The following is a 24,605-nucleotide window of genomic DNA, read 5'->3' as shown; positions in this document are numbered from 1 at the left end:
TTAACAACATGGGCTGACTTTTCTCAAGGCAGTTCCTGGATGGAGGATCAGAAAGAAAGTTCAAAAGGTAGGCCCTCAAACCAAGAGCTGTGCATTTCAACCCAAACCCTTCAATACTACTGTCAACTACAACTGACACTTGCCAAGAGCATTTGCCAGAGACTGAACAGCGGCATGTGCCATCTACCTCTGTGGAGAATGAATCCTGCTGCTGCTGTAGCAGCTGACTTTCAGCAACCCCTGAGAGGAATTCAGGGTAGAGAGTGAAGCACTCTGCTGCTCCAGGGAAACTGGTGGAACAGGTCTTTAGATAATTAGATATTTTCAGGAACTGATTTATGATCCCAACCCTTCCATCTCTTCATATCTAGAAAAGCACCCTTCATGGTGACATAAGCTCCTCCTGAGCAGCAGAAAACCTTTTGTAAATTAAGTGCATGATTGCATTGAACTCCGACTTCACCAAAATCTTATATATTATTGACTCTCCCCTCAATGCCTCTTTGGAGCAATCTCTCAGACCTATCTAAGGTGCTGCCTCCCAGGCTGCAGTTTTCATTTTGCCCCAAATAAAACAACTCACAACTCTCACACTGTGCATCTTTTTTAGTTAACACTACTCACCGAAGCATAGATGTCCAAAGAGTAACCACACACATAGTCTTGATCACATTCCTGCTCATTCCACACAATGCCTTGAATTGCAAGCTGTTCCAATTAGTAGGACTTTTATACAACCTCCAAAATAAGCCAAAAGACCATATTTTGGTCCTGTATTTGTTATTCTGTTTTTATAAATTCCTCCACTATTTTACTATTTCCTCCCTGAGGAATTTCTAGGAGAGTCAATTTAAAACAGTTTTTAAATTGAATTGGATTTACTGCCTAATTATACCACTTTCTTAACCCTCTTTGTCACACAAGTTAGGAAGTAAGTTTGTGTCTGCATAAAGCGCAAATACAACCCACCAGAATTACAGTTTTCCGAGTGAGAGAGAAGGACTTACGATGATTATCTTTCGTTCACCTGAAACTCTCACAGCATTGTTAATTGGCTATACCCCAATACAAAATAAGAGGGTAAAAAGACAAAAAAGATGATTATCTTTTACTGGAGAGTATTTAAGCAAGAGACAATTACTTCATTTCATGGGGAGAGAGGCTAACTTAAGATATTTTTGACTGGTCTTACTTAGGTCAATTAAATTGTGATGTAAAAAGACGCCACAGCCTTGTTCAATGCTAGCTGAATTTTAGAATCAAAGAGCTTGTATGGTTTATGTTAACAGCCAGAAAACCCTACCTTCCCCCAGCTGCCGTGTACGCAAGTCATTATCACAATCTGAGGAGACAGATTTAGGATTAATAATTTATTACCTTCCTGTACTGCAATATAATTAAGAATATAGGACAGTTTGGCAGGAAAAAGTTGCTGCTGAAGGCTCACTGCTATGAGGTATATAGTCCATTAGTCATTCACCTTAAATTAGGTGCCCAGCAGATACAAGAAGAGCAGCGATATAATGCCACCTAAAAAGTTTCCTGAAAATGCTTTTCTCTAATATAAAAAAGAGAAATATATCATTCTCTTAAAGGAAAAAGACACCACTTGGTCTGACTGGCACACCAGGGGCTACAGCTCTCAAAGCACAGCGCAACGAACACGTGGGGGCAGAGGAGGAAGTGAGCTCAGGTGCCTTCTGTCCGCCAAGGGCAAATGCAAGCAGGTATGAGGGCAAAATGGGGACGGCAGCCAGCCGGCGGGGGAAGGCCTCTCGCTAAGCCAGACGCTGCCCGAGTCCCATCTGCAGCCTCTGTGGGGGTGAGGGTCAGAATTAATCTCTCCCACCCAGAGTTTAGGACTAATTGAAAAAATAAAACATGGCAGTTAGAGGTACATGGAGACCAAAATATCTTTATAAGGGATAAGGTGCCTGGAGAACATAGCTTAGATGTACAATCACAAATGCATTTCCTAATAATTTCCTATACTGAATTACAACTTATCAACTGGACAAACATAGGCTGCCCTGCCATGGGCAGACCAGTTAGAGCATGGCAGGGAGAGAACACATGGAAATTCTCAAGACTAGCCATTCCCCACCACAGAATTCTTTTCCAGTACCACTAATCAGAAAAATCACTTTTTCATTCCTGGAGAGAATCAGAAGGGGTCGGGGGGAAAAGAACAAAAATAATCTTCCTGGGAAGTGAAGTGTCCACTTAATGGACCAAGACTGAAAAAACAGCATAGGAAAGATTGATTCTCCTTAACATATAAATTCCAAAGTGGTCCTATCTCAAACATTATCTTTAGGTTAAACCCAACAAACCTTTATTGCTACCTACTACATGCTACTGGAGAAGGAAATGGCCACTCCAGTACTCTTGCCTGGAAAATCCCATGGACGGAGGAGCCTGGTAGGCTATAGTCTATGGGGTCGCAAAGAGTCAGACACGACTGAGTGACTTCACTCACTCACTCACATGCTATATGTCAAGTAAGTAATTATAAGTAAGACAGCTTCCTGAAGTAGACACATAAGTAAGTATAGTAGACTTCTGCTCCCAGCTATGATGGAGTATCCTGGTACAAGACTCATCATCTACACAAATAACTATAAAACTGGACAGAATACTTAAGACAACTGCTTTCCATCAGGAGATAAGAGTGTAAGGTTACAATCCCTGGGAGAAGGGAAACTTGAAGTGAGCCCCAAAGTTGCCCAGTTCTCTTTTAAGGAACAGTTTCTCATCCACAGCACAGAAACCTGGGACCCAAACAGTACAGAGTAACATCAAGGCCAAGTGGCAGAGCTCTGAGTGTGGCTAGAACCTGAGTGGCGGGACACTGGACAAGGAGCTGTGAAAACAGGGAAATCCCAAAAGGCTGAGGGCTGGGACATAAAGGCTCACAAAGGTTTGGATATACTAGATGCTACAGCGATGAGAAGGAAACAGAAACACTATAAGTCAAGCAGTGCTGGGGTAGGAATAAGGAGCATTCTAGAACTCCGGCTCTGCCAAAGTGAAGAAATCACACTAACAACACATACCAGCAGGCACTAGAAAGGCCTTTAGGAGTAAGAACCACATTCAAGGGCAAGACCTACTCTGAACCTCTCCTCTCAAAGCCTAAAACCACACAGTGCAATATGGCATAATAACAAAGCAATGTATAGATAGTATGAGAAGATTAAAGAAAAAGTTCAAATCAGAGGCTTCAGGGAAAGCACCAGAGAGGAGTTTATGTTTACCTGAATCAGAACACATCAGGCAGAATGGTAACGGCACAGGCAGAGGAATAGAGCACTCTACGTGGAAACATGAGACGGCACTCTGCAAACAGCAAGTTGAAAGTGGAGGAGAAAAGGGAGTATAGAATGACTCAGGGACTTATATACCTCAGAGAATGAGTTGAGATGGTCTTTGCACTGGGGGCTTCCCTGGTGGCTCAGTGGTAAAGAATCCACCTGCAAGGCAGGAGATGCAAGAGACATGGATTTGATCCCTGGGTGGGGAAGATACCCTGGAGGAGGAAATGGCAATCAACTCCAGCATTCTTGCCAGGAAAATCTCAGACAGAGGAGCCTCATGGCATACACAGTCTTTGTACTGCTACAGGGAATAAAGGAGGAAGAGGGGTAAAAGATGATGAGTTCAGTCTTGATACATTAAGTTGGAGATATGTGACGTACAGGTGGCTACATGGTCTGCGGTCCAGCAGAGAAGTGAATGAACACATATAGATTTGGGAGCAGTGAGCATACAGGTTACAACTAAGGGAAAAAATGAGATTGTCCATGGTGGGCACACAAGAAAGAGTAGAAACAGAACTCTGAAGAACAAAACATTTAAGGGACAAACTGAGAAGAGACTGAGGGAAGAATAATTAGAAAGTGCGATCCATCAGCTGAAAGGAGAACAAAGAAAAGCATGGTTGTAACTTAAGGCAACTGAGGAGAGGGCATCCAGAAAGCAGCCAAAGGTGCCAAACGCAGCAGGGGCATTGAGTAAAAAGTAACGGTGTCAAACTAGGGAGGCCATGGTTAGCTCGGTAAAGGCCAGGCTTTAGGCAGAAGCCAGACCTCACTGGTTCAGAAGAGGACAGAGGCGGGAAAACAGAGACAATAAATGTGGTGTGCTTGCTCAGAAAGCTTCCCTGGCTGGGAAAGACGAAGCCAGGAACCCGGCCAGAGATCCCTCACAAAGAACAATGCTTGGCTCAATAAATATTTGTGAAATGAATAAGCAGTTATAAAAAAATAAAACAAATAAATGATCTGCACCCATCTGGTTGTTTGACTGGCCCTTGTTTGTTACTGCGTCGGTTTGTCTGTTGGCAAACCGGATACGTATTAGGCCCAAGCCAAGTTCCATTTCCTTCACAAAGCCTTCCCTGATTTTTCTCATCTTCAACAACCTCCCCTATGACAAACAAAAAAACAGAGAATAACAAGTGTTGGTGAGGACATGGAGGAATGTTCTGGAACCCTCATACACTGCTGGTGGAAATGTAAAACGATGCAGCTGCCGTAGTAAGCAAAAAAAGTTAAACAGTTACCATATGATTCAGCAACTCTACTATATAAAACAAAATCTATACCTGAAATATTATTCAGCTACGAAAAGGAAAGTGGTACCGAAACATGTTACAACATGAATCTTGAAAACATGGCCCTAAGTGAAAGAAGCTAGACATAAAAGGCCACTTACTGTATGAATCCAATTATATTAAATGTCCAGAAAAGGCAAACTCCTAGAGTTGGAACGTAGATTAGTGGCTTCCAGAAGCTAGAGAAGGGAGAAACAGGGAATGACTGCTAACAGGTATGAGGCTTCTTTTAGGAGATAAAATGTTCTGGAATTAAATAATGGTATTATACCTCAGTTAAAAAATACCTCTAATCTCTCACTACAGAACTCCTAAATTTTACCTATCTATTTAATCCAGTATCTACTGATTTATATTGAGTAAAACTGCTCTTTTCAGTGAGAGAGAGGTTCCTTGAAGACAGACAGTTTTCTCCTGGACTATTTTATTAGCTTCCTAACAGATATCCTTACCTCTAGCCCTCATCTCCCTCCCCTTGCCATCTTTCTCCCATCCGCACCATTACCATTTTCTGTATTTTAGCAAAAATGTTCCAGGAATGTACCAGTATCACTCTTCTGCTCAAAGTTTTAATAGCTCCCAATTTTCTAAGGCAATGTTCTCCAAAGTAGAGTTTTTGCTTACCAGAGGTACACAAGACAAATTATGGAGTTATGAAAAGAAAATATTAAAACTATTAATATTTGTTTTTAGTTGGTCTTATTAAGGTTCTGCTTTTGGAATCTCTTATAAACATAAGACTTTAGCACAATGGTGCTTGTTTATAATGTATAAACAAAAATTGGAACACATCCTCAACTTTTTTATGGATATGAGCGCATAATCAAGAAAATTTGTAGACCACCTGCCTTAAACAATTAAAATCAAAGCTGCTTTCTATGGTATATAAGATCCTTCATCACCTGGCCACCATCTACCTCTTCAGAAGTCACCATTCCAGCTTTGCTCTTTTTATTTCAGCAGCACTAATCTGCATACAGAGTTTCCTTTATTTACCAAGCTGTTTCATAATTTTGTGCTTTTGCTCTTTCAATCCCATTGCCTGGGAATCGCCTTCAAATTCAACCTTCAGCATTCTGTCAGGCATCAGCTTCCCTGGAGAGAACGCTTCAGTCCTCCCCGTTCTTCTCTAAGCTGAACGCGTCTCTGGTTGCAGCAGAACTCTGGGCACTGCACCCCTCCATCTTTTCACTCACCACATCATAGTATTTACACATCTATCTCCCTCGCTAAATGAGGAGTTCTTCCAGGGCAAGAACCACATCATACTCATCTTTATTAACCTCGTGCTTCATCCAGGACCATAATCCTAGTAAGTTCTAAAAAACTGGTTCTGAATTGAATCTTTTTTCTCCGTACTCTAAATACTTACTAACTCTGTAGTCTATTTCCCAGAAGCAAGGGAACCATAGTAAACATTTTTACAGCCAATTGCTAGCTTCAGATGTACATTAGCCTCAATGACTCGTCTTGGTTTAGCTTTCCAAGGCTGGTTCTGGCCCTTTAAATGTTAACATATTTTTGAATTGTTATTATATATGTTAAAAGGTTAACATGTTTGTGAATTGAAATGCCAAACATTAGGTATGCTTGGAAAGAACTTAAAGAGCAACTGGGTGAGGATACTGATTTCAAAGTGAAGGGAACGGTCTTTCTCAAAGGAAAGCAGGGTGTTTGCTTTGATATCCCTACTGCACCAGTAACAGAAGTACAGAAGAGTGGCAAGACTCATGACGCTGGCTGTTTTCGGTGGCCACGGAGCAACCAGAGCTAGAAGTACCACAGGAAGGATACTGCAACTTCCGAGGACAATGAGAAGGCAAGAGGCTTCAGGGAACATCTCGAGGGCAACCGAGGTGTCAGGGGACAAGGGGAAAGTAGAAGCTTCAGAGGACAGCAATCAGGAGGTGGCAACAAAAGTAACAGATTCCAAAACAAAGGCCAGAAGCAGAGTTTTAATAAAGCATTCGGGCAGTAATTGGAAGTAGAAGATTTATTTGGCAAAAACAGCAACATGAAACTGAACATTATTTTCCACACAAAGTTAAAAGCACATTGTATTTCCATTCTGACCACTTGGCCAGTTCCCATCTCTTTGAGAGAGATAAGCTTCAGTTAAATTATTTCATCTGATTGATGACTGTCATTTATAACTGTACCGCTACTTCTGTCTCAGGTATTCCTCTGGAAAAGGTGTATGGATTCATTACAAACTCTAATGTATTGCCTATAGATTATAAGATAAAGTCAAGTATGCATCTGCTGATACTTTTTAAGTTGACCCGTCTTTATATTTAGAAATGTCTCTTAATAGTAGGCTTAGCTCAGATGGTAAAGAATGGTGGCTCAGATGGTAAAGACTCTGCCTGCAATGCAGGAGACCCGTGTTCGATCCCTGTGTGGGAAAGATCCCCTGGAGAAGGAAATGGCAACCAACTCCAGTGTTCTTGCTTGGACAATTCCACACAAAAGAGCCTGGCAGGCTATAGTCCATGGGGTCGCAAAGAGTCAGACACAACTAAGCAACTATCACTCATTCACACTATTTATCAATATCTTAATCAGATCATGCTGTTCTCAAAGGCATTAAGTCTCCTTAAAGTGTCTTCACATATCTCTGCTCTGATTGTGTTCATTCTAAACTTTCACTCTCCAATGATAGACTTTGATTTTAATGTTTAATGATTTTATGTTTAATGTTTAATGATTTTAATGTTTAATTTTCAAGGGACAATTCCCTTATTGCTAATTTATTATTCAGTCAACAAATATTTTTATGGTGCATCTACTATATGCCAAGCCCTTGGTACTTGCTAGGAATAGCTGGCATAAGCAACATAAGCATAGGCAAAATCTCAGCTCTCGAGAAGCTGACAACCGATCGCAGGACTTTCCAAATTCTTGGGGTCACTTCACATTTGTCTCCAGATATTGATAATCCCCTCGTCCAAAATGCTATTTTAAGCCATTTAACAATAACATTAGAAAAATAGTGATTCAATGGCTCACGAGGAAAACACAAAGCATCTTTTATCAAAGTGTTATCACTGCTTCCTAGCAGTGGGTTCTGGCACTGAACCCAAAAACGAAACAAAAAAGAAGCCCATTATACATAAGTCAATGTACACCTGGGGTTCTCCCAGAGACGAAAAACTGCTAAGTGATAAACAGGAACAGGAATGAGTAACTGCAGAGCTGCTTTCTTTTGGTTAGTTTTTCAAGAATAATTTCTATAATCCATGAACTAAAAACAACAACAAACCATCAGGAATGTATTTTATCAAGTAAAAACCAAACAAATTCATAAGCAGATAAATACTGATTCAGGCTACCAACAACAGGAACTTGCTCCTATTGTTTTATTGTTGCTTTTTCAAATAGGGTCTACCCCCGCCTTATAAAAAGAGTTAACATGTACCCTGGAAAACACAGAAAAGAATCAATATAAAGAGTAATAACCAGTGGGGAGGGCTATGCTGTGCATCCCTTCACTCTCGCTGCAGGGAGATGGCTCAGCAGCTTTTCCTATGGAGGTTCCTGACCTCTGTCATCTCCGGGAAGCCCACTGAGGGTGGGTGGGCAGCCCTCGCCTCCAGGGCACTGTAGACCCCAACAGCACAGTCCTAGTAACCTGACAGTAACACCCGGCTACTCCTGGTCGATAGACACCACCAGTGTCTGTACAAACTCTAACATCCAGGATGAACCTGACTTTCAAGACCAAGTTGTCAACACAGAGACACCAGTGGTTGTGGATTTCCATGCACCATGTTGTGGTCCCTGCAAGATCCAGGGGCCAAAGTTAGAGAAAGTGGTGACCAAGCAGCAGGGGAAGGAGGTGATGGCCTAGGTAGATACTGATGACCACACAGACCTCACTGTAGGGTAGGCTAACACGGTGGGCTGACACTGTGCCCACCGTGCTGGCCAGGAAGAAGGGGGATGTGGTGGACAAGTTCGTGGACATCAAATGATGAGGACGAGCTGGAGACCTTCCTGAAGAAGCTGACCGGCTGACAAGCAGGAAGCATCCTGACTGCCCCTGCCCACCCGGGCCCCATGGTCCCAGGGGAACCCTGATAAAACTCACAGCCTTTCTTTGCTGGCCCTTCTCACCTCCTCCCTCTGTCCAGCCCCAAGCTTTGGAGACTAAGCCTCCAAACAAGGAGGCCAGGGTGGCCACCTGAAGAACAGGGCTGCTGCCCAGCTGAAAGAGTCATCTCCCCCCTGCCTCCCAACCCCACCTCTGTCTGCTCCCTCCAGGGCTTTTGGCCCTGCGCTAAGGATGCTGGGACAGAGCCCTGGGGCCAGCCTGCAATAACGGTTTAGTCCTGTCTCCCTGTTCCCTTCTGATCTGAACACTGGTGTCTGGCTCATTTGCCTCCTGCATTTTCCTTTCCTGCTGCTGTTTTGTGAAAAGACAAAGAAGGAAAAAGAAACCCAAACAAGTGAGAATAAAATATATAATTCTCTCATTTTTCATAGGCTGTAATAAAGAACTTTATGTGATCCTTCTATTGCCCACTGTGGAGAACAGACCCTGGGCCCTGTACTACATGACCCTGTATCCATACCCCCACCTCTCCTGCAGAGAGCCACATCCCTCTTTTCTCCCAGGTGCCAGGGCAGCGAACATGTGTTGGGCTGAGGGTATCCTGCAAACCCTTGACTCTGCAAGGCTCAGGACACTACTCTCCCTCACCATTAGCTGGCCCTTTGGTTCTCTGAGGCTTCACTGTGAAAAACTGGACCAATAAAGCCAGGGTTTACACTGTCAAAAAAAAAAGAGATAATAATTCCACTACTCAAATATACATATATATATATATATATACACACACACACACAAACATATGTATCTCACTTCAGACTTGCTGTTATACAAAAATATTTTTCCTTTCACAAAACTGACACCAATTTTGAACTTGAATATGCAATTGTGTATCATGTTTTTTCATGCTTAACATCAGGAGCATTTTCCATGTACTCGTTCTTTTAAAATGTGAATTTTTAAGTCAGACAATATTTCACCATGTGGACAGGCCATAATTTCACCACACTCCCATTGTGGGGCAGGTAGCAGTAATGTTTTCCAACACAGAATAAATGAGTGTGGATGAGTGCTCTCATTCACAACCATCTAAATATGTCCTTGAGGTAAATTCCTAAAAGGGGAATTACTAAGTCAAAGAACATGAACTTTTTTAGGATCCCGATTTATACCAAAAAGCTCTCTATTCAAACTCTCCAGCACAACAGGAGAGCAACCACATCACCCCTTGGGAGCACTAGATATTTCTACTTTGATCTTCATCAACATGATAGGTTAAAAAGGATTTGTCATTTTACTTCGCAGCTCTTTAGTCAGTAATGAGTATGAACATTTTTTAATGTTATAAATCATTTTAATTTCTTATTTATGATACTGTTTATGTCTATTATTCACTTTTGCTATTAGGACATTGTGCTTTTTAAAAAATTCATCTAGAAGAGCTCTGATAAATTAAAACACACAACAAATCTGACTGTCATGTATTGCCTGCACGTTCGTTCAGTTTGAACACACATGGGTCTTGGTTCTTTCATGGTAAAAGCTCCAAACTTTTCTAAAATGGAACTGGTACAATCTAATTCCCATCAGAGCCGCTCCTACCAAGTACCACCTCTTTACCTTTATACTCAATGTGTTCCTTAGGGTGTTGTTTTTAAGCACCAGGCTCACCAGGGATACTAAAGACTAGCCCAATGAACCCACAGCTCTCTGTTTAGCTAACTAGCTTGGAAAATACAAAAAACACTCAGAAAAGCTTCTTCCTCCCCTATACTCAGAATCCCTCAAATAACAAGCTGTTCATTCTGGTTCAGGGCAAAAAAAGCTGGCTTTGGTCCTCTAAAAGATCACCTGTGGTTGGAAGGCAGCAAAGCAGAAGAAAAAGAGCATAAGCTCTAGAGTGGAAAAACCTGCATTTAGATTCCTGGCTCTGCTGTGCTCTTGCTGTGTGACCTTGGTCAAGTCATTTTGCTTCCCTGGGCCTCAATTTCCTAATTACAAAAAGAAATCTGTTTTAGGGTTATCATAAAGATTAAATTAAATACATAATGTCTATAACCTGGGGTCTGGTATACAGTAGGTACACTTCAAAAAATGTGATTTTCCTACTCTGATGATGCTAAATCAGTTACTTATTTAATTCAAATAATCTTACATAAAACGTTGACCTGAAATAGCTAGCTGTCCCAGCAAAGCATCATCTGGGTAAAAAATATTTAGGTCAGCTTTCTGACAAATGCAATTTCCACTGCTATAATTATGCAATCATCAACCATCACTGCAAGACAACAAAAACCCCGAAGTTGATGTCACTGAAATAGCTAAATACAGTAATTATTTGATTCTCAAGATCATGGCCACCAACTCCTTTTGGAAAGCAATAGCAATCTTGGTAATTATAGGATCAAAAGACTGATTAGTTGTCCCAGACAGTGGTTTCTACAACAGAAGTCTTTTGGTCATTGCCCAGAACAGCAGCATATGCAGAAGTCATTCTCACTTCCATACTCTTAGGAACAATATCAACAAAAGAACCAAAGGGGAAAAGACGGGAAAAAAAGGACTACTTTTTGAAATTTAGCCTTTTTGGCACTTTATCCTGGCAAGAGGTAAAAGACTGGTGAAATAATCTCTAGAAAGAAACCATACTTTAAAAATCTATTAGTATAAACCCTTTCTATGGAAAAAGGTACATTCTCCTTCTAAAGTATAGAGGGTAGATTCCATCAGGAAAGGAAAGAAAGCAAAGTATCACTTATGTTCATAGCACTGTACTACACGCTTTAATTACTTTATCTTTTAAATCAAGTTGTGAGGTAGGTCTTATTCTTCCTTACGGACAACAGGTAACTTGCTCAAGGTTTTGTAGTTATTAAGTGGAAAGAAACATCCAGCTTTTGGACCCGGATCTAACTTTGAAACCTTTATCTTTTCATTACATCTTCATGAAATCTCAAAATGATCATGCCAATTCTCTTTTCTGAGAAAGAACCCAGGGGCTTCCCTGGTCCAGCGGTTAAGACTGTGCGCTTCCACTGCAGGTGGCGCAGGTTCCACCCCTGGTCGAGGAACTAAGAATCCCGAATGCCATGTGGCAGCAAGCCAAAAAAAAATTTTTTTTCAAAAAATGAAAAAAAGAGAAAGAACCCAATTTAAATTTTGGTCTAAAGCAAAACAGACAAACAAATAAACCCAACAAACTAAGTGTTCACCAAAAGGTTGACCATTTCTATCAATTACCTCTTCTGGCTCTTACTAGTCTTTAAAATGAACTGACAGACTCACACAAAGTACCCTTTTTAAAAAATCTTAAATATTAAAGAAAATGGTACCTGTTGACAACCACAGAGCACTGAAGCAGAAGCAAAAATAAAACAGGTACAAGCTTTTCAACCGCCTCACAGACGTCTGCCAACAAAATCTTGATAAAAGCCAAGCAGCACGGCTTGGCTTGATTCCCAGCTTCTCCATGGCCTTCCAGACAGGCAGAACCAGTCCACTAGAAAGACAGAAAAAGAAGAAATTATATGCCAAGTAATTAATAATTGATTCCTCGAAATGCAGAGTGCCAGACAGTGTGACAGATCAGGGAGAAGAGAAATTTCAAGTTTGTCTTTCATTGTTCATACCTGTCTATAAATCTCAAACCTGAGCTTTGACATAGCCTATAATTATCAGGATAAAAACATAGCAAGGGATACGAAATGAATCCACTGTAAAGCTGAAACACTTTATATTCCATTATTTTCTAATCTAACAGTTAATCATCTATGTGGAAGAGTGGAAAGTGCACCCGACTGAAAAAAAAGATCTGAGTTTCAGTTCTAGCTCTGCTAACAGCTCTGTGACTTTATCCAAATACTGTTTTTTTAAATCTATGAAAAGAAGAGTTCGGAGCACCACAGGTAAACTGATCTGAAGGTCTTTCTAGCTATGTTTTTAGAAAGCTTTAATGACTGTCATTAGGTAGGGCATGCATTCTCCAGTTTGCTATTGTCCCCGCCACTCTTATCTTTAAAATCTATCCAGTTTATACTTTGATGTCACCTCCAGGATCCTTAGAATCATTAGCAATTCCTGACTTAAATTCATATATCCACTCAACAAGTATTTACACAACCCCTATTTTGTACTAGGCATCCAGAATCTACGGGTTGAATGACAGGTCCGTTTTAGAAGGAAAAAAAATGACTTTCCATCAGTTTCTTCTTACACAACTTCCCTATATTGTATAAATTATTATATAAATGTTGGCAGCATTATGAGTGTTGACTGAGTTCTGAAGAAGCAATTCAAAAATCTTCTGTACTAAATATGCACCTGTCATCCACATCTAGAAAATGGCACAGACTGACAACCCCCAACCCTAGCCCAGTACTGTCTGGGTTGGATATCAATATCAGGAAACAAACACACACAGAGAACTGCAAAACTAAGGTACAGCCCACCCATGAAAAAGTTTTCACTGAGCCTTAAGCATCTGAAGGTCTTCCTCTTTCTCATTCACTTCCATCCATTCCTATTTCTAGTGGTTGTCATTGTATGTTAGGGAGCAGGGGACAGAAAGGTGTGCAGGCCAGACACATGTTCAAGGGATTATGAAGTGGAGCCTAAGTTAGAAAGTATATCCAGCAACTTAGCCTCCCAAGATGGAAAGAGTGAATGTGCATGTGAGTGCATGTGTATCAATCTTACCCAACACATTACTGCCTACCACAAAAGGATTTTAAATTCAAGGTGACTCAACACCTGTCATCAATGGCGTGGCAGGTGGGCGATAGAAGCATAAAAGAAATGAATAGGTTTTGAAAATGGGAGTAATAAACACCACCAGATTGGCAAGCTGATTAGAAGGGCAAGGTCTCACAAACCGTGCAGGAGACAGAGGCGGTTATTTTCTTGTGAACTCCCAGTCTGTCCTCTGAAACCTACAATTGCTTAAGGGCACAAATCACTGCTAGGGTCCAGTCAAAGCCGTGCTGACCAGAGGCAGGAACACCAACACAACACCAAGATCTAAATGGCTTGTTACAGAATCAAAGGGAAACAGCCCAGGGAGAGAACACACACCCCCACAATACTTGACAAATGAAAATCTAGAAAAGCAAGCAAGAGTTCTGGCATTTAGGGCGTTACAAGTACACCCGAAATAAAAGCACTCTCTGTTGCAGCAGCTGTTCAGACAGAGCAGGGGGTAATGTTTACTTAATACTTCAGGTTGATGGGGGATGTATCATAGTTCAGTCTGTCAGCTACATACGTGGAACTCCATTTATGTACCCAGCGATAAGATGTTTGAACAACGACAGAGCACGTCTGAAACAGCCTATTCAGCTAGTATGAGTAATCAAGAATAAAGCTCTTAAAAAGAAAAGTCTCAGATATTTGGGAAAGTTACAGAACAGACTGCCATGAATAGCTTTGCTTATATTTGCAGACATTGTTTCCCAAATAGCTGGAAAAATGAACAGACTGTTCTGGGAGGTCGTCCTTCCAACTCGTTCCCTAGCTTTCAGTCTGTTAATCAGATCAGAAAGCACAAGGAGAGTCAGTTAATACTCTTCACTAACTGCATCTGTCGTCAATTGGGCACAAGCACTGTGAGGTGAACGGAAGCAAAGCTTTCCTGGAACCTCGCCCGCGGTCTTTTCTCTCGACTTCCTTCATTTCACCTTTGTGCTCACTGCAACCACCACAGGACCCCTCTGGGGGGCATAATTATCCGTGTCCTGAAAAAGGCAGGTTTCGCAACGTAATGTACAAGTAATGCTCAGCCCCGCCCCCGCTATTCAGCATCAACGTGCTGTCTTGGTGGGGAGAACACACACCAGAGACAGTAACTAGGGGCGAGGAAGGAAGGAGACCAGCAGCGTCTCGGGGCCGGTCGGTGTGTCTGTCTGTCAGGGGATGGAGGGAACAGCAGAACCAGGCCCGGGCCCCCCTAAAAATGGGCTCAACCTGGGACTCCAGCTCGGCACCTGCAAAGCCAGAAGCAGCTGGCTGACCTAGCCGGGCCAGGAGCGCCACCTCCGGGTCCCAACACCCGGCCAGCGCACCCCCAGAAATAGCCCGTCCCGCTCGCCCCTCCCATGGGCTCGTGGTCCTCGGCCCGGCAGCCAGCCGCCCCCGGCCACCTACCGGGGCTCAGGGCCACACAGCGGGGCCCCGGCTCTCGGCGGCCTCCGCCTCCTCCCGGTCCATGGGGTCGAGGCCCCAACCTCCGCTCCCCTCAACCGGAGGAGGAGGAAAAGGAAGAAGCGAATGTGGGCACCCCAATCGGACAGCTCGCTCTCGCCTCAGCTGCCCTGGACCGCGACGACGGCCGGAAACGCCGCCCCCTCCCACCTCCCGGTCTCAACCCGGAAACACACTCTCCATGCTAAACAAGCCCTCCTGGGCCCCCCCGGAAGCTCAATTCTAGCCGCGAGCCCGCGTGGGAGGAGGGGCAGTGCTGGAGGGCAGAACTACGCACGAGCGAAGGAACCTGGGTCCCCAGGCTGTCGCCTCCCGCTCTCCAGAGGCGGTCTGCACCTTCGCCCGCCCGGCGCGAGCCCCAGGCCCCAGACTCGGGCAATACCCACAAGCAAGATGGCGGCAGCGGCAGCACCCCCTACGACTTAGCGCCCAGCCGTGCCATTGGCTGGAGCCTGGAGTGAGGCCGCCGCGGATTGGTCGAGAGCGCTGCGGGGGTGGGGGTGGAGCTGCAGCAGCCCGGAGCCTGGAGTGGGCAACGCGGCGTGAGCAGCGGCCCCAGGCTCCCGGAGCATCGCGCTCGGAGAAGACTTCGCCGCTCGGGGCCGCAGCCTGGTGAGCTCAGCCCCCTTCAGGCCCTCCCCTCCATCCCAGCCGGGGCCGCTCCGAGCCGGCGCGGATCGATGCCGACACACCCCGGGGACCCTATCGCGACATCACCGTGCCCTGTCGAGACTCCATTTTGTCACAGCCCTTCTCAACATATAGCTATATCTTTTTTTAAAAAAAATTTGCCCTGTCATCTTTGGGGGCTGTCCCATGTCGTGGTATTGCCGTGATCTCTCCGTGACATCACCGCGCCATCGTGAAGTGTGATCTCATCGCCGCCCTGTCGTGACTTCATCAATGTCGTGTTGTGACCTGGCTGCGGCGGGACAGGTGGTGACCGCCAGAAACCCTCCTCCCCTTCTCATCTCCCCATCTCAGCGGCCCCGCTTCGATTATCCGGCTTTTGGATTATCCGTTGTCCTGGGAGCTACCCGGGACCCCTTCTTGCTTCTCCAGCCCCTGCAAGGCATCCACAGGCTGGTAGCCGGATGGGGAGGGTGAGGAAAGGGAGCGCAAGGGGTTAATTCTGCTGCTGCTGCTGCTGCTGCTGCTGCTGCTGCTGCTTCTGCTGCTGCAGCTTCTGCCCGAGGGAGGGAAAGGAGAGGAGGCACAGAGCCTGCGGGGGCGACTGAGAGCCCTGGCTGTAGGGGTGGCGTCCCCAGAGGGGCCTCTGAGCTTTCCCTGGGTCAGCGCCCTGCGCCCTCACTCCTACTGAAGCTTGTGTCCTGTGTCTTGAAGAAGAGAGGAGAAGGAAGCCTAGCATGCCCTTTTCCCTCATGTCAGCCTGAGTCCGGATAATCGAACTTCACCATGTACGTTTCCATTCCTCCCTGTCCGTCCTCACCACTCCTTGTACGCCTGGTGGAGGGAAACAAAACCTGGCCTTTGGTGCCAGGGGCAGCGGAGCAGTGGGGCCAGCCCTTTCCCGCCCCCAGGAGACTGTTGAAGAGAGCTGTCCAACTGAGCAGCAGGATGCGTGGTCCTTCTCTCCCAGTTTTTGGAGGTGACCTTGGACCAGGGTCCCTTCCTCATCCCTAAGGACTTGAGGGTCCAGCCCCTTAAAGGGGCTCCCCCACGGGAGGTCAGTCCTGAGGAGTCCATCCCTCCTGATCCTCCTCCCTCTGTGCTAATCCCTCCCTCCCTCCTCCACTCCCACCCCCACCCCTCCTCTGCAGAGGGATGCTCAGTCCCTCTTGTGTTCACAGTTGGGCAAGGCGGGCATCATGGCCTCGGATTGCGAGCCAGCTCTGAACCAGGCAGAAAGCCGAAACCCCACCCTGGAGCGCTACCTGGGAGCCCTCCGTGAGGCCAAGAATGACAGCGAGCAGTTTGCAGCCCTGCTGCTAGTAAGGAACTGACTGACAGCTGGGAGATGGGAAGGGCTGGGTGGTTGGGCCCTCTAGGAATGGGGTCAAAAAGTCCCCAAGGATATATAGGTGCCGCTGGTAAACCCGGAGGCACCAAAGAAGGTCCAAGGCACCTACCTGTGGACTCATTTTTGCTCCCACTGCATATGGGAGCAAAGGGGGAAATAAGGGTGAATAAAGCTTGTGGCTCTTAGAAGCCTTGGAGGAGGCTGCCTGGGTCTGCTCTTTGGGGCGTCCCAGAGCATATGGGAGCTGACTCATAGGGTAATAGCAGCAGATAGTAACTAGTGCGGAATACTTGATGGCTGGGGATGCATGTTCTGGAGGTGGAGAGAGTCGCAGGACTGAAAGTGACTGGGAAAGGGTCCCTGGGGATGGCCAGAATGGGTATGTAGGTTGAGGATGAAGGAGCTGGTTTGGGGCTCAGCCCTATTGGAAGAACCCAAGCTGGGGACAGCAGAACAGGAGCTGCAGTGCTGGGAAGGGGGGGCTGGTGTGTGGGGGGTGAAGGGAGGAGGGAGTACAGCCTGCTTGTTTGCCATGGCAACAGGGAGACGGCTCCAGAGTCAAGGGCTCACACTGCAGCAGAGGAGGTGTTTAGGTGAAATGTAAGGGGAAATGTTTTGACAGGCAGAGCGGCGAGACACAGGAGCCATTTCCTCTGAGAAGGTGGCGGGAATGGATGAGAGACTTCTCTAGGGAGTGATTAGAGAGGGACCCCAAGTCCTTGGAGAATTTTAAACACTTGAGTTACAACCTCTTGCAACTCAGATGTTGGGCCTCTAGCTCAGACATCAAGAACTCTCCAGCTAACAGGGTCACGACATGGCAGAAAGAACAGTTGAGGAGGACTGGACCTTCCTTCTGCAGGGATCCTAGAGGAGGGATCCCAGAGGCCACACTTGTCTGCCTCAGGGGAGAAGGAAGGAGCTGGATAAGGTGATCTCTGGGAGGCTTCCTGACCCCAGAGTGAGTCCTGTTACATAACCTAGTCCTGCTGATGGTCCACCCCCAGAGTGCAGGGCAGAGTCTTTGCCAGCCCTTCCTTCCATCCTGCTGATCACACATACTTCCCTCAGGTGACCAAGGCAGTCAAAGCAGGTGACATCGATGCCAAAACTCGGCGGCGGATCTTTGATGCCGTCGGTTTCACCTTCCCCAATCGACTCCTGACCACCAAGGAGGCGCCGGATGGCTGCCCCGACCACGTTCTCCGGGCCCTGGGCGTGGCCCTGCTGGCCTGTTTCTGCAGTGACCCTGAACTAGCCGCCCATCCCCAGGTCCTGAACAAGATCCCCATCCTTAGCACCTTCCTCACAGCCCGGGGGGACCCTGACGATGCTGCCCGCCGTTCCATGGTCGATGACACCTACCAGTGCCTGACAGCCGTGGCAGGCACCCCCCGTGGGCCCCGACACCTCATTGCTGGAGGCACCGTGTCTGCCCTGTGTCAGGCGTACCTAGGGCATGGCTATGGCTTTGACCAGGCCCTGGCACTCCTGGTGGGGCTGCTGGCTGCTGCTGAGACACAGTGCTGGAAGGAGGCGGAGCCCGACCTGCTGGCTGTTTTGCGGGGCCTCAGCGAAGATTTCCAGAAAGCCGAGGATGCCAGCAAGTTTGAGCTCTGCCAGCTGCTGCCCCTCTTTCTGCCCCCAACAACCGTGCCCTCTGAGTGCCTCCGGGATCTGCAGGCTGGGCTGGCACGCATCCTGGGCAGCAAGCTGAGCTCCTGGCAGCGCAACCCCGCACTGAAGCTGGCCGCCCGCCTGGCACACGCCTGCGGCTCCGACTGGATCCCAGCGGGCAACTCCGGGAGCAAGTTCCTGGCCCTGCTGGTGAACCTGGCATGCGTGGAGGTGCGGCTGGCACTGGAGGAGACGGGCACAGAGGTGAAAGAGGATGTGGTGACCGCCTGCTACGCCCTCATGGAGCTGGGGATCCAGGAATGCACCCGCTGTGAGCAGTCGCTGCTTAAGGAGCCTCAGAAGGTGCAGCTTGTGAGCATCATGAAGGAGGCCATCGGGGCTGTCATCCACTACCTGCAGCAGGTGAGGGCGGGGGTGGGGGGGGCTGTGGAGGGGGAGGGGGGCTTGTGCAGCGGGGACCCAGAGCAAGGGAGAGAGCGAAGTGAAACCCCGGCCCTGGGTGTACGCTGATCCTGCAGCACTCCAGGGAGTAGTGTGTGGCGAGCCTCCCTCTCCCTCCTCCCTTCTCCCCTCCCTGAGCCTCCACACAAGCACCACACCACACACCATATGTGCACTCACATCACAGTACACACACGCACACACAACACAGAAGCCTCCCACTCACAACCCTCCCCCCGATCCACACACACTCCAGCGAAGCAGCCTGTCCTGCTCAGGCTGCAGCGTTGTCTTACACACGTACACATACAAACCGGAGCCAAGCTGCCGGTTCCTGACCTCCCTGCCCGACTCCCATTTGATCACCTCCCCCAACACCCCTGCCCGCTCCTGTCCGAGAGTCCAGATCTCCTGTCCCACGGGGCTTCACTCAGAACTCTGGTCTCTCTAGTAGCCTGTTGCAGCCACTGAACTCAGCCCCCTGACCTCCCACCTACCACGCCAAGCTCTCTCATGGTCTCATTCTTTCTGACTCAGCCCAAAGCGGGGCTTCTCTCCCACCACTCGCACCACTGCCACCAGTGGGCATGTTTCCACAGTAGCTGGGGCCTTGCCTCCCCCCCATACCTCCCACCTCCACGAGGGATGTGCGATCACCCCTGGTCAGAGCTGGGTGTTGACTGAGAGGGAGTGTTTATCTAGCCGTGGACCTGTGGGTGTCCTCGCCTTGAGATGCTTTAGAGGTTGAGTGCCAGCGAGTGCAGGGCCATGTCCTCTGGAGTCCAGTTGGCTCAGCAGACCTGCGCGGAGGGCCTGCTCTGTGCCAGGCCCCTGTTGAGTGAGCATGTCCCAACCATGTGCTGGGTTCTGGGCCCAAGCTTGCAGGCCAGAATTTCCTTCTAGTTGTGTTATTCCTAGGCTGGCCGGCATGCTGGCCGGGCAGGGGAGGGTCTCTGGTTCTGCTCCATCTCAGGGGGGTCCTTTGGTAACAGGTAGGGCCAGAGAAGCAGAAGGAGCCCTTTGTGTTTGCCTCCGTGCGGATCCTGGGTGCCTGGCTGGCCGAGGAGACCTCGTCCCTGCGCAAGGAGGTCTGCCAGCTGCTGCCCTTCCTCGTCCGCTATGCCAAGACCCTCTACGAGGAAGCTGAGGAAGCCAACGACCTTTCCCAGCAGGTGGCCACCCTGGCCATCTCCCCTACCACCCCTGGGCCCACCTGGCCCGGGGACGCGCTCCGGTGAGTTTGTGCTTACGGTCTGTTGAGCCAGAATGTTCTAAAGGAAGGGTTGTGACAGAGACACCTCCTCTCTCCCCAAACTCGGCTGTGCTGGGCTTCCTGACTGGGGCATGGGTTTGGTATTCTTTCTTTTTGGGGGAGTAGAGGGGGATTGTTCCCACAGGACACCTGGGCTTCCTAAGTCTCACTTGCCAAGCCCAGATTGTTCTGTAGAGAGAGAACTCCAGCTTATTAAGCATCCGCTGCCTGCCAGGCATTTTATTTCACCCTTTACCAAAACTTGGTCCTCCCAGCACCCCTAGGACAGGAGTCTCATCCACGTCTTCAGGATGAGGAAGCAGACTCCTAGAGGTTAAGCTCATGTGCCCACACTCACAGCCCAGGTTTGAGCCCAGGCCTGTGCAACTCCAAAGTCTGTGTTCTTTCTACAGTGCCGACAAGGACGTGTTCTCCTTCTCCCCGACTTCTGTTCCTCTTTGATGGGGTGCCCCCCCCGAAGGGAATCCTGGTGCCTTCATCTCACCCCTCACATTTCTGTCCCCCCAGGCTCCTCTTGCCCGGCTGGTGCCACCTGACCGTCGAGGATGGGCCCCGGGAGATCCTGATCAAGGAGGGGGCCCCCTCCCTTCTGTGCAAGTACTTCCTGCAGCAGTGGGAACTCACCTCCCCCGGCCACGACACCTCAGTGCTGCCTGACAGCGTGGAGATCGGCCTGCAGACCTGCTGTCACATTTTCCTCAACCTCGTGGTCACTGCCCCAGGGCTGATCAAGTGAGGCTGGGGAGGAGGTTGGAGGAAGCAGGGACCCTGCCCTGCTCAGACTTGCTGCAGTCTTGGTCTCTTCCTCTGCTTCCCTGGGCCCATGGGTTCCTGTTAACGTTAGAATGAAAGGGCCTTGGAATAGAGAGAGCCACCCCACACTGGGATCTGGCATGTGTGGAACTCCCCCTGGGCGTGTATGTCTACCTGCTCCGGCCATAACACAGTCTCTGCTCCCCAGATGCTGCAGAAGGGGGCCCACAGTTAACTGTTCACCATGCTGCCTAATTCCTTGCCAAACCCTGGCCTGGTGAAACTGGGAGCCCAGGTTGCCCCAGGGCTTGGTCTGGGTCCACTCATCCCCTGCCTCCCGTCTTTCCTCCCTTTCTCCCCAGGCGGGATGCCTGCTTCACTTCTCTGATGAACACCCTGATGGCGTCGCTGCCTTCACTAGTTCAGCAGCAGGGGAGGCTGCTTCTGGCTGCCAACGTGGCTACCCTGGGCCTCCTCATGGCCCGACTCCTGAGCACCTCTCCAGGTAAGCCCCTGGGGACCCAGTCCGAACAGATGGAAGGCCTGGGTGGACGCAGAAGACCAGGCTGTGTTCTGGGCACAAGTCGTCATTTTTCTGAAAATGATTTTACAGAATTTTCCAATCAATCTCTGAAGTGCACCTCCATCCCCCGCCCGCCCCACCCTTCTTCCCCAAATGATAATAACATCTTCTTTCTTCTAAAGACTTTGAAGGCAAGGCCTGGTGGGTGTAAGTACAGGCCTGCTCTTGGGCACAGGCATAAGCACCTGGAACCCCCAGCAGCCCGAGGAATCTGAATTCTGTGTTTTCAAGGTGGAGCCGCCCCCACCCAGGCCCTGAGTCAGAAACACGACTTCTCTCCATTGAGGTTTTTCTCTGCTCAGCGCTTCACCTCCCTCATGACAGGCTTCAGTGCTCTTTCAGCACATCCCTCCCTCCCCGCCCGCGCCTCACCCTGGCTGTGTGCAGGTTGGGGGGGCATCCGCTCCAGCCCCCTACCAGCCCTCTGTGTCTCCCACTTTGGCCGTGGGTGTCTGCTTGGGTCCCTCTGTCCCCGCCTGTTCCCTGTACCCCATCTGTCAGGTTGGAGGAGCTGCACAGATGCCTGGGAACAGAGTGAGCCCGTATCCTCAGCAGCCTCTGTTCCCTGTGCGGGGGGATCCCAGTAGGGTACCTGGCAGCTGGAAGAGGGGCATGTCCCAGTGGATCAGGAGCCCCACCCCACCCCACCCGACCCTCTCGCCCTGAGCTCCCTCAGATCCAGGCTGCGTCTCCACAGCCCCTGAGTAGAGCCCCAGTGCTGGTTAGCCCAACAGCCTCGGGAGAGCGTCTGCAGTGCAAGGGGCATAGTAGCCCTGCAGGCCAGTGAGCCAAGCCCATGTTCCCCTCTGGCACCTTCTTCTAGCCTAAGAATCAAATTGCCATACCCCCCTCATTGCTGAAGGGCTAGGCCCAGCAGAAGCTCCCATCACCACTCAGACTGTAGCAGGGTCCGACCACGAGGTAGAGTGCCAAGATTATTACATTTCATTCTCATGACAAGAGTTCTAAGATTAGCACCACTGGCCCCATTTTACTCGTGGGAAGAAACCAGACCCAGAAAGTGAATTACCTGAGGTCCCACCAGGACGGGGGGAAGGGCAGGGGGGATCCGGTGAGGCCGCCAGCCCCTCTGGTTCATGCCCCTCTCCCTGCTTGCCTTCCAGCTCTGCAGGGGACGCCCGCGTCCCGAGGTTTCTTCGCGGCTGCCATCCTCTTCCTGTCGCAATCCCACGTGGCCCGGGCCACGCCCGGCTCAGAGCAGGCAGTGCTGGCCCTGTCCCCTGACTACGAGGGCGTCTGGGCGGATCTGCAGGAGCTCTGGTTCCTGGGCATGCAGGCCTTCACGGGCTGCGTGCCCCTGCTTCCCTGGCTGGCCCCTGCCGCCCTGCGCTCCCGCTGGCCCCAGGAGCTGCTGCAGCTGCTGGGCAGCGTCAGCCCCAACTCTGTCAAGCCTGAGATGGTGGCTGCCTATCAGGGCGTCCTGGTTGAGCTGGCAAGGGCCAACCGGCTGTGCCGGGAGGCCATGAGGCTGCAGGCCGGCGAGGAGACTGCCAGCCACTACCGCATGGCTGCCCTAGAGCAGTGCCTGGCCGAGCCCTGAGGGGGCATCCACTGGGGACAGACCTGGGGGTGGGCAGCGAGGGAAGGAGGGAGGAGGCATCTCCCCTGAAGCCCCCCAGTTAGACCCCCCTCCCCAAACTTCCCCCCCCCAAACACCCCAGCTTTCTGGCTTTTCTGAGGGGTGAGGGCATGGCGCCCACTCTTCAAGTGTAAGGAACTGCGTCACGCCCCATGGGCCCACTCCGGGGCAGGGATTGACTTGGAAATCAGCGTGGTTGTCCCCGCCAGGTCGGGGGAGGTGGGAGCAGCCCCAAGAGAGGGGGGGCACTAAGTGTCATTTTGCCCGAATGTCTCGCTCCCTCGTAGGAGAGAGGCCCCCAAATGGGACAGGGCTGGCAGGAGCCGGCTGCCTCGGCCCATGAGCCCTGCCGGCCAGGGCGTGGGCTCCCCAAGACCGTGGTGCCCCTCTGGCCTCCCACGTCCACGTCCTTTAAATTGGCCATTTGGTTCTTGCCCTTGGTCCCCTTGGGCAGAGAGCAGGCTCAGGCCATTGACATTGCAGTTCTTCCTGTCAACTTCAATGACCCAGGGTCTGAACTGCCCCAACCTTCTGGGGGAACCTGGGGCAGACAGGCCTGGTGGGGGGGTCAGGAAACCTCCTTCCACGTGAGCTTCCTTGAGGGGACCCAGGAGCCCTTGAGCCCTGGTCTCTAAGCTTTTGTGTCGTGTTGCAGCAGAGTGACAGTGGGGGCTGGGGAGTTATTTATTTTGCCTGTCCTTATCCCTGCTTGGACTCCCGAGCACCTGATCCCTGTCCCCTCGGTGCCATCTGGCCTGGCTGGAGCCAGGAGCCAGAAGGATGCTTTCCCAGAATCCGCATGTTCCCCTAGTGACTGCACCCCATCGCCATCATGGTGCCTGGCTTCCACTCCCACCCCCGCTGATGATTGCTCTCTGCCGAGAGACGCGACTGGCGGCTCCAGCAGGGACTACCTTTCTTACAAACCCAGGGGACCCCCACCCCAGCCTGACCCCTTGCTTCCCTCTTCCCTCCCCCAGTGCGTTCTGTGATCACCAAGTTCAAAGCTGTGCAATGTGGACACTCAATAAATGTTCATTGGTGACAAGACGGCTCCTGTGTGGTCTGTCCTGCACCTTCTTCCCTCTGGGCCCCAGCAGCTCACGACACACATGCCCTGCTAATCACAGTTCACAAGTGCCCTCTCATTCAGTCCCCCCAAGAATCCAATGAAGCAAGTGTCATCCCGATTCTGAAGAAACTGAAGTGCCGGGAGATTTGCTCAAAGTGTTGCAGCCTGTAAGTCCCAGAGCCAAGGCTCCATCCAGGCCATCCAACTTCTCAGCCCGCACTCTTCAATGGCAGAGCAGGTGGCAAACTCATGTTGATGTGGTGAGGCCTGGATGGGTGAGGGGAAACTTGTGCTCTTTTGTCCAAATGAAGTGCTGCCCCTCCAGGCCAGCAGGTTGCTGCCAAGTTAGCTGTCACCTCCTCCAGTGTTTAAAGAGAAGTCAAAAATCTGTTTTTAATGTGAA

At 49.4% G+C, this 24,605-nt stretch overlaps 2 protein-coding genes and 1 pseudogene across 6 annotated transcripts in view; 2 read left to right on the top strand and 1 right to left on the bottom strand.

The window, feature by feature from the left end:
* KIAA0319L (KIAA0319 like) overlaps positions 1-15,256 on the bottom strand; it is a 98,884-nt gene extending 83,628 nt beyond the window's left edge. Inside the window, exons 1-2 of one of the 3 annotated variants that reach the window (XM_055586426.1) lie at positions 15,139-15,256; positions 11,999-12,165 (exon numbers count right to left, since the gene is read on the bottom strand). In XM_055586426.1, coding sequence (XP_055442401.1) covers positions 11,999-12,137 — 139 coding nt within the window. In that variant the 5' untranslated portion in view covers positions 12,138-12,165; positions 15,139-15,256. Of the gene's footprint in view, positions 1-4,716; positions 4,795-11,998; positions 12,166-14,804; positions 14,978-15,138 lie in introns of those variants that run through there. The other 2 variants (XM_055586424.1, XM_055586427.1) reach the window with 2 other exon arrangements.
* Positions 8,123-8,632, top strand: LOC129655708 (thioredoxin, mitochondrial-like; annotated as a pseudogene).
* NCDN (neurochondrin) lies at positions 15,109-24,172 on the top strand. Of its 3 annotated transcripts, none has more exons than XM_055586430.1 (7): positions 15,109-15,473; positions 16,673-16,813; positions 17,914-18,882; positions 19,914-20,155; positions 20,702-20,926; positions 21,310-21,452; positions 22,655-24,172. In XM_055586430.1, the coding sequence occupies exons 2-7, from the start codon at positions 16,691-16,693 to the stop codon at positions 23,089-23,091; spliced, it is 2,139 nt and encodes a 712-aa protein (XP_055442405.1). In that variant the 5' UTR covers positions 15,109-15,473; positions 16,673-16,690; the 3' UTR covers positions 23,092-24,172. The 3 variants fall into 3 exon arrangements, with proteins under 3 accessions (XP_055442405.1, XP_055442403.1, XP_055442404.1); XM_055586428.1 differs by having other exon boundaries at positions 15,113-15,797; XM_055586429.1 differs by having other exon boundaries at positions 15,116-16,279.
* The last annotated feature ends 433 nt before the right edge of the window (positions 24,173-24,605 follow it).

The sequence above is a fragment of the Bubalus kerabau genome, chromosome 6 (assembly GCF_029407905.1).
Source record: "Bubalus kerabau isolate K-KA32 ecotype Philippines breed swamp buffalo chromosome 6, PCC_UOA_SB_1v2, whole genome shotgun sequence".
NCBI lineage: Eukaryota > Metazoa > Chordata > Mammalia > Artiodactyla > Bovidae > Bubalus > Bubalus kerabau.
This window is presented reverse-complemented; position numbering and strand designations above follow the sequence as displayed.

Coding starts and splice junctions, on each gene's coding strand:
- NCDN (XM_055586428.1), top strand. CDS start 15,765: ATGTCGTGTTGTGACCTGGCTGCGGCGGGACAG. Junction 15,798..16,672: donor ACCTGGCTGCGGCGGGACAG/GTGGTGACCGCC, acceptor TTGTGTTCACAG/TTGGGCAAGGCGGGCATCAT. Junction 20,927..21,309: donor ACTGCCCCAGGGCTGATCAA/GTGAGGCTGGGG, acceptor CTTTCTCCCCAG/GCGGGATGCCTGCTTCACTT.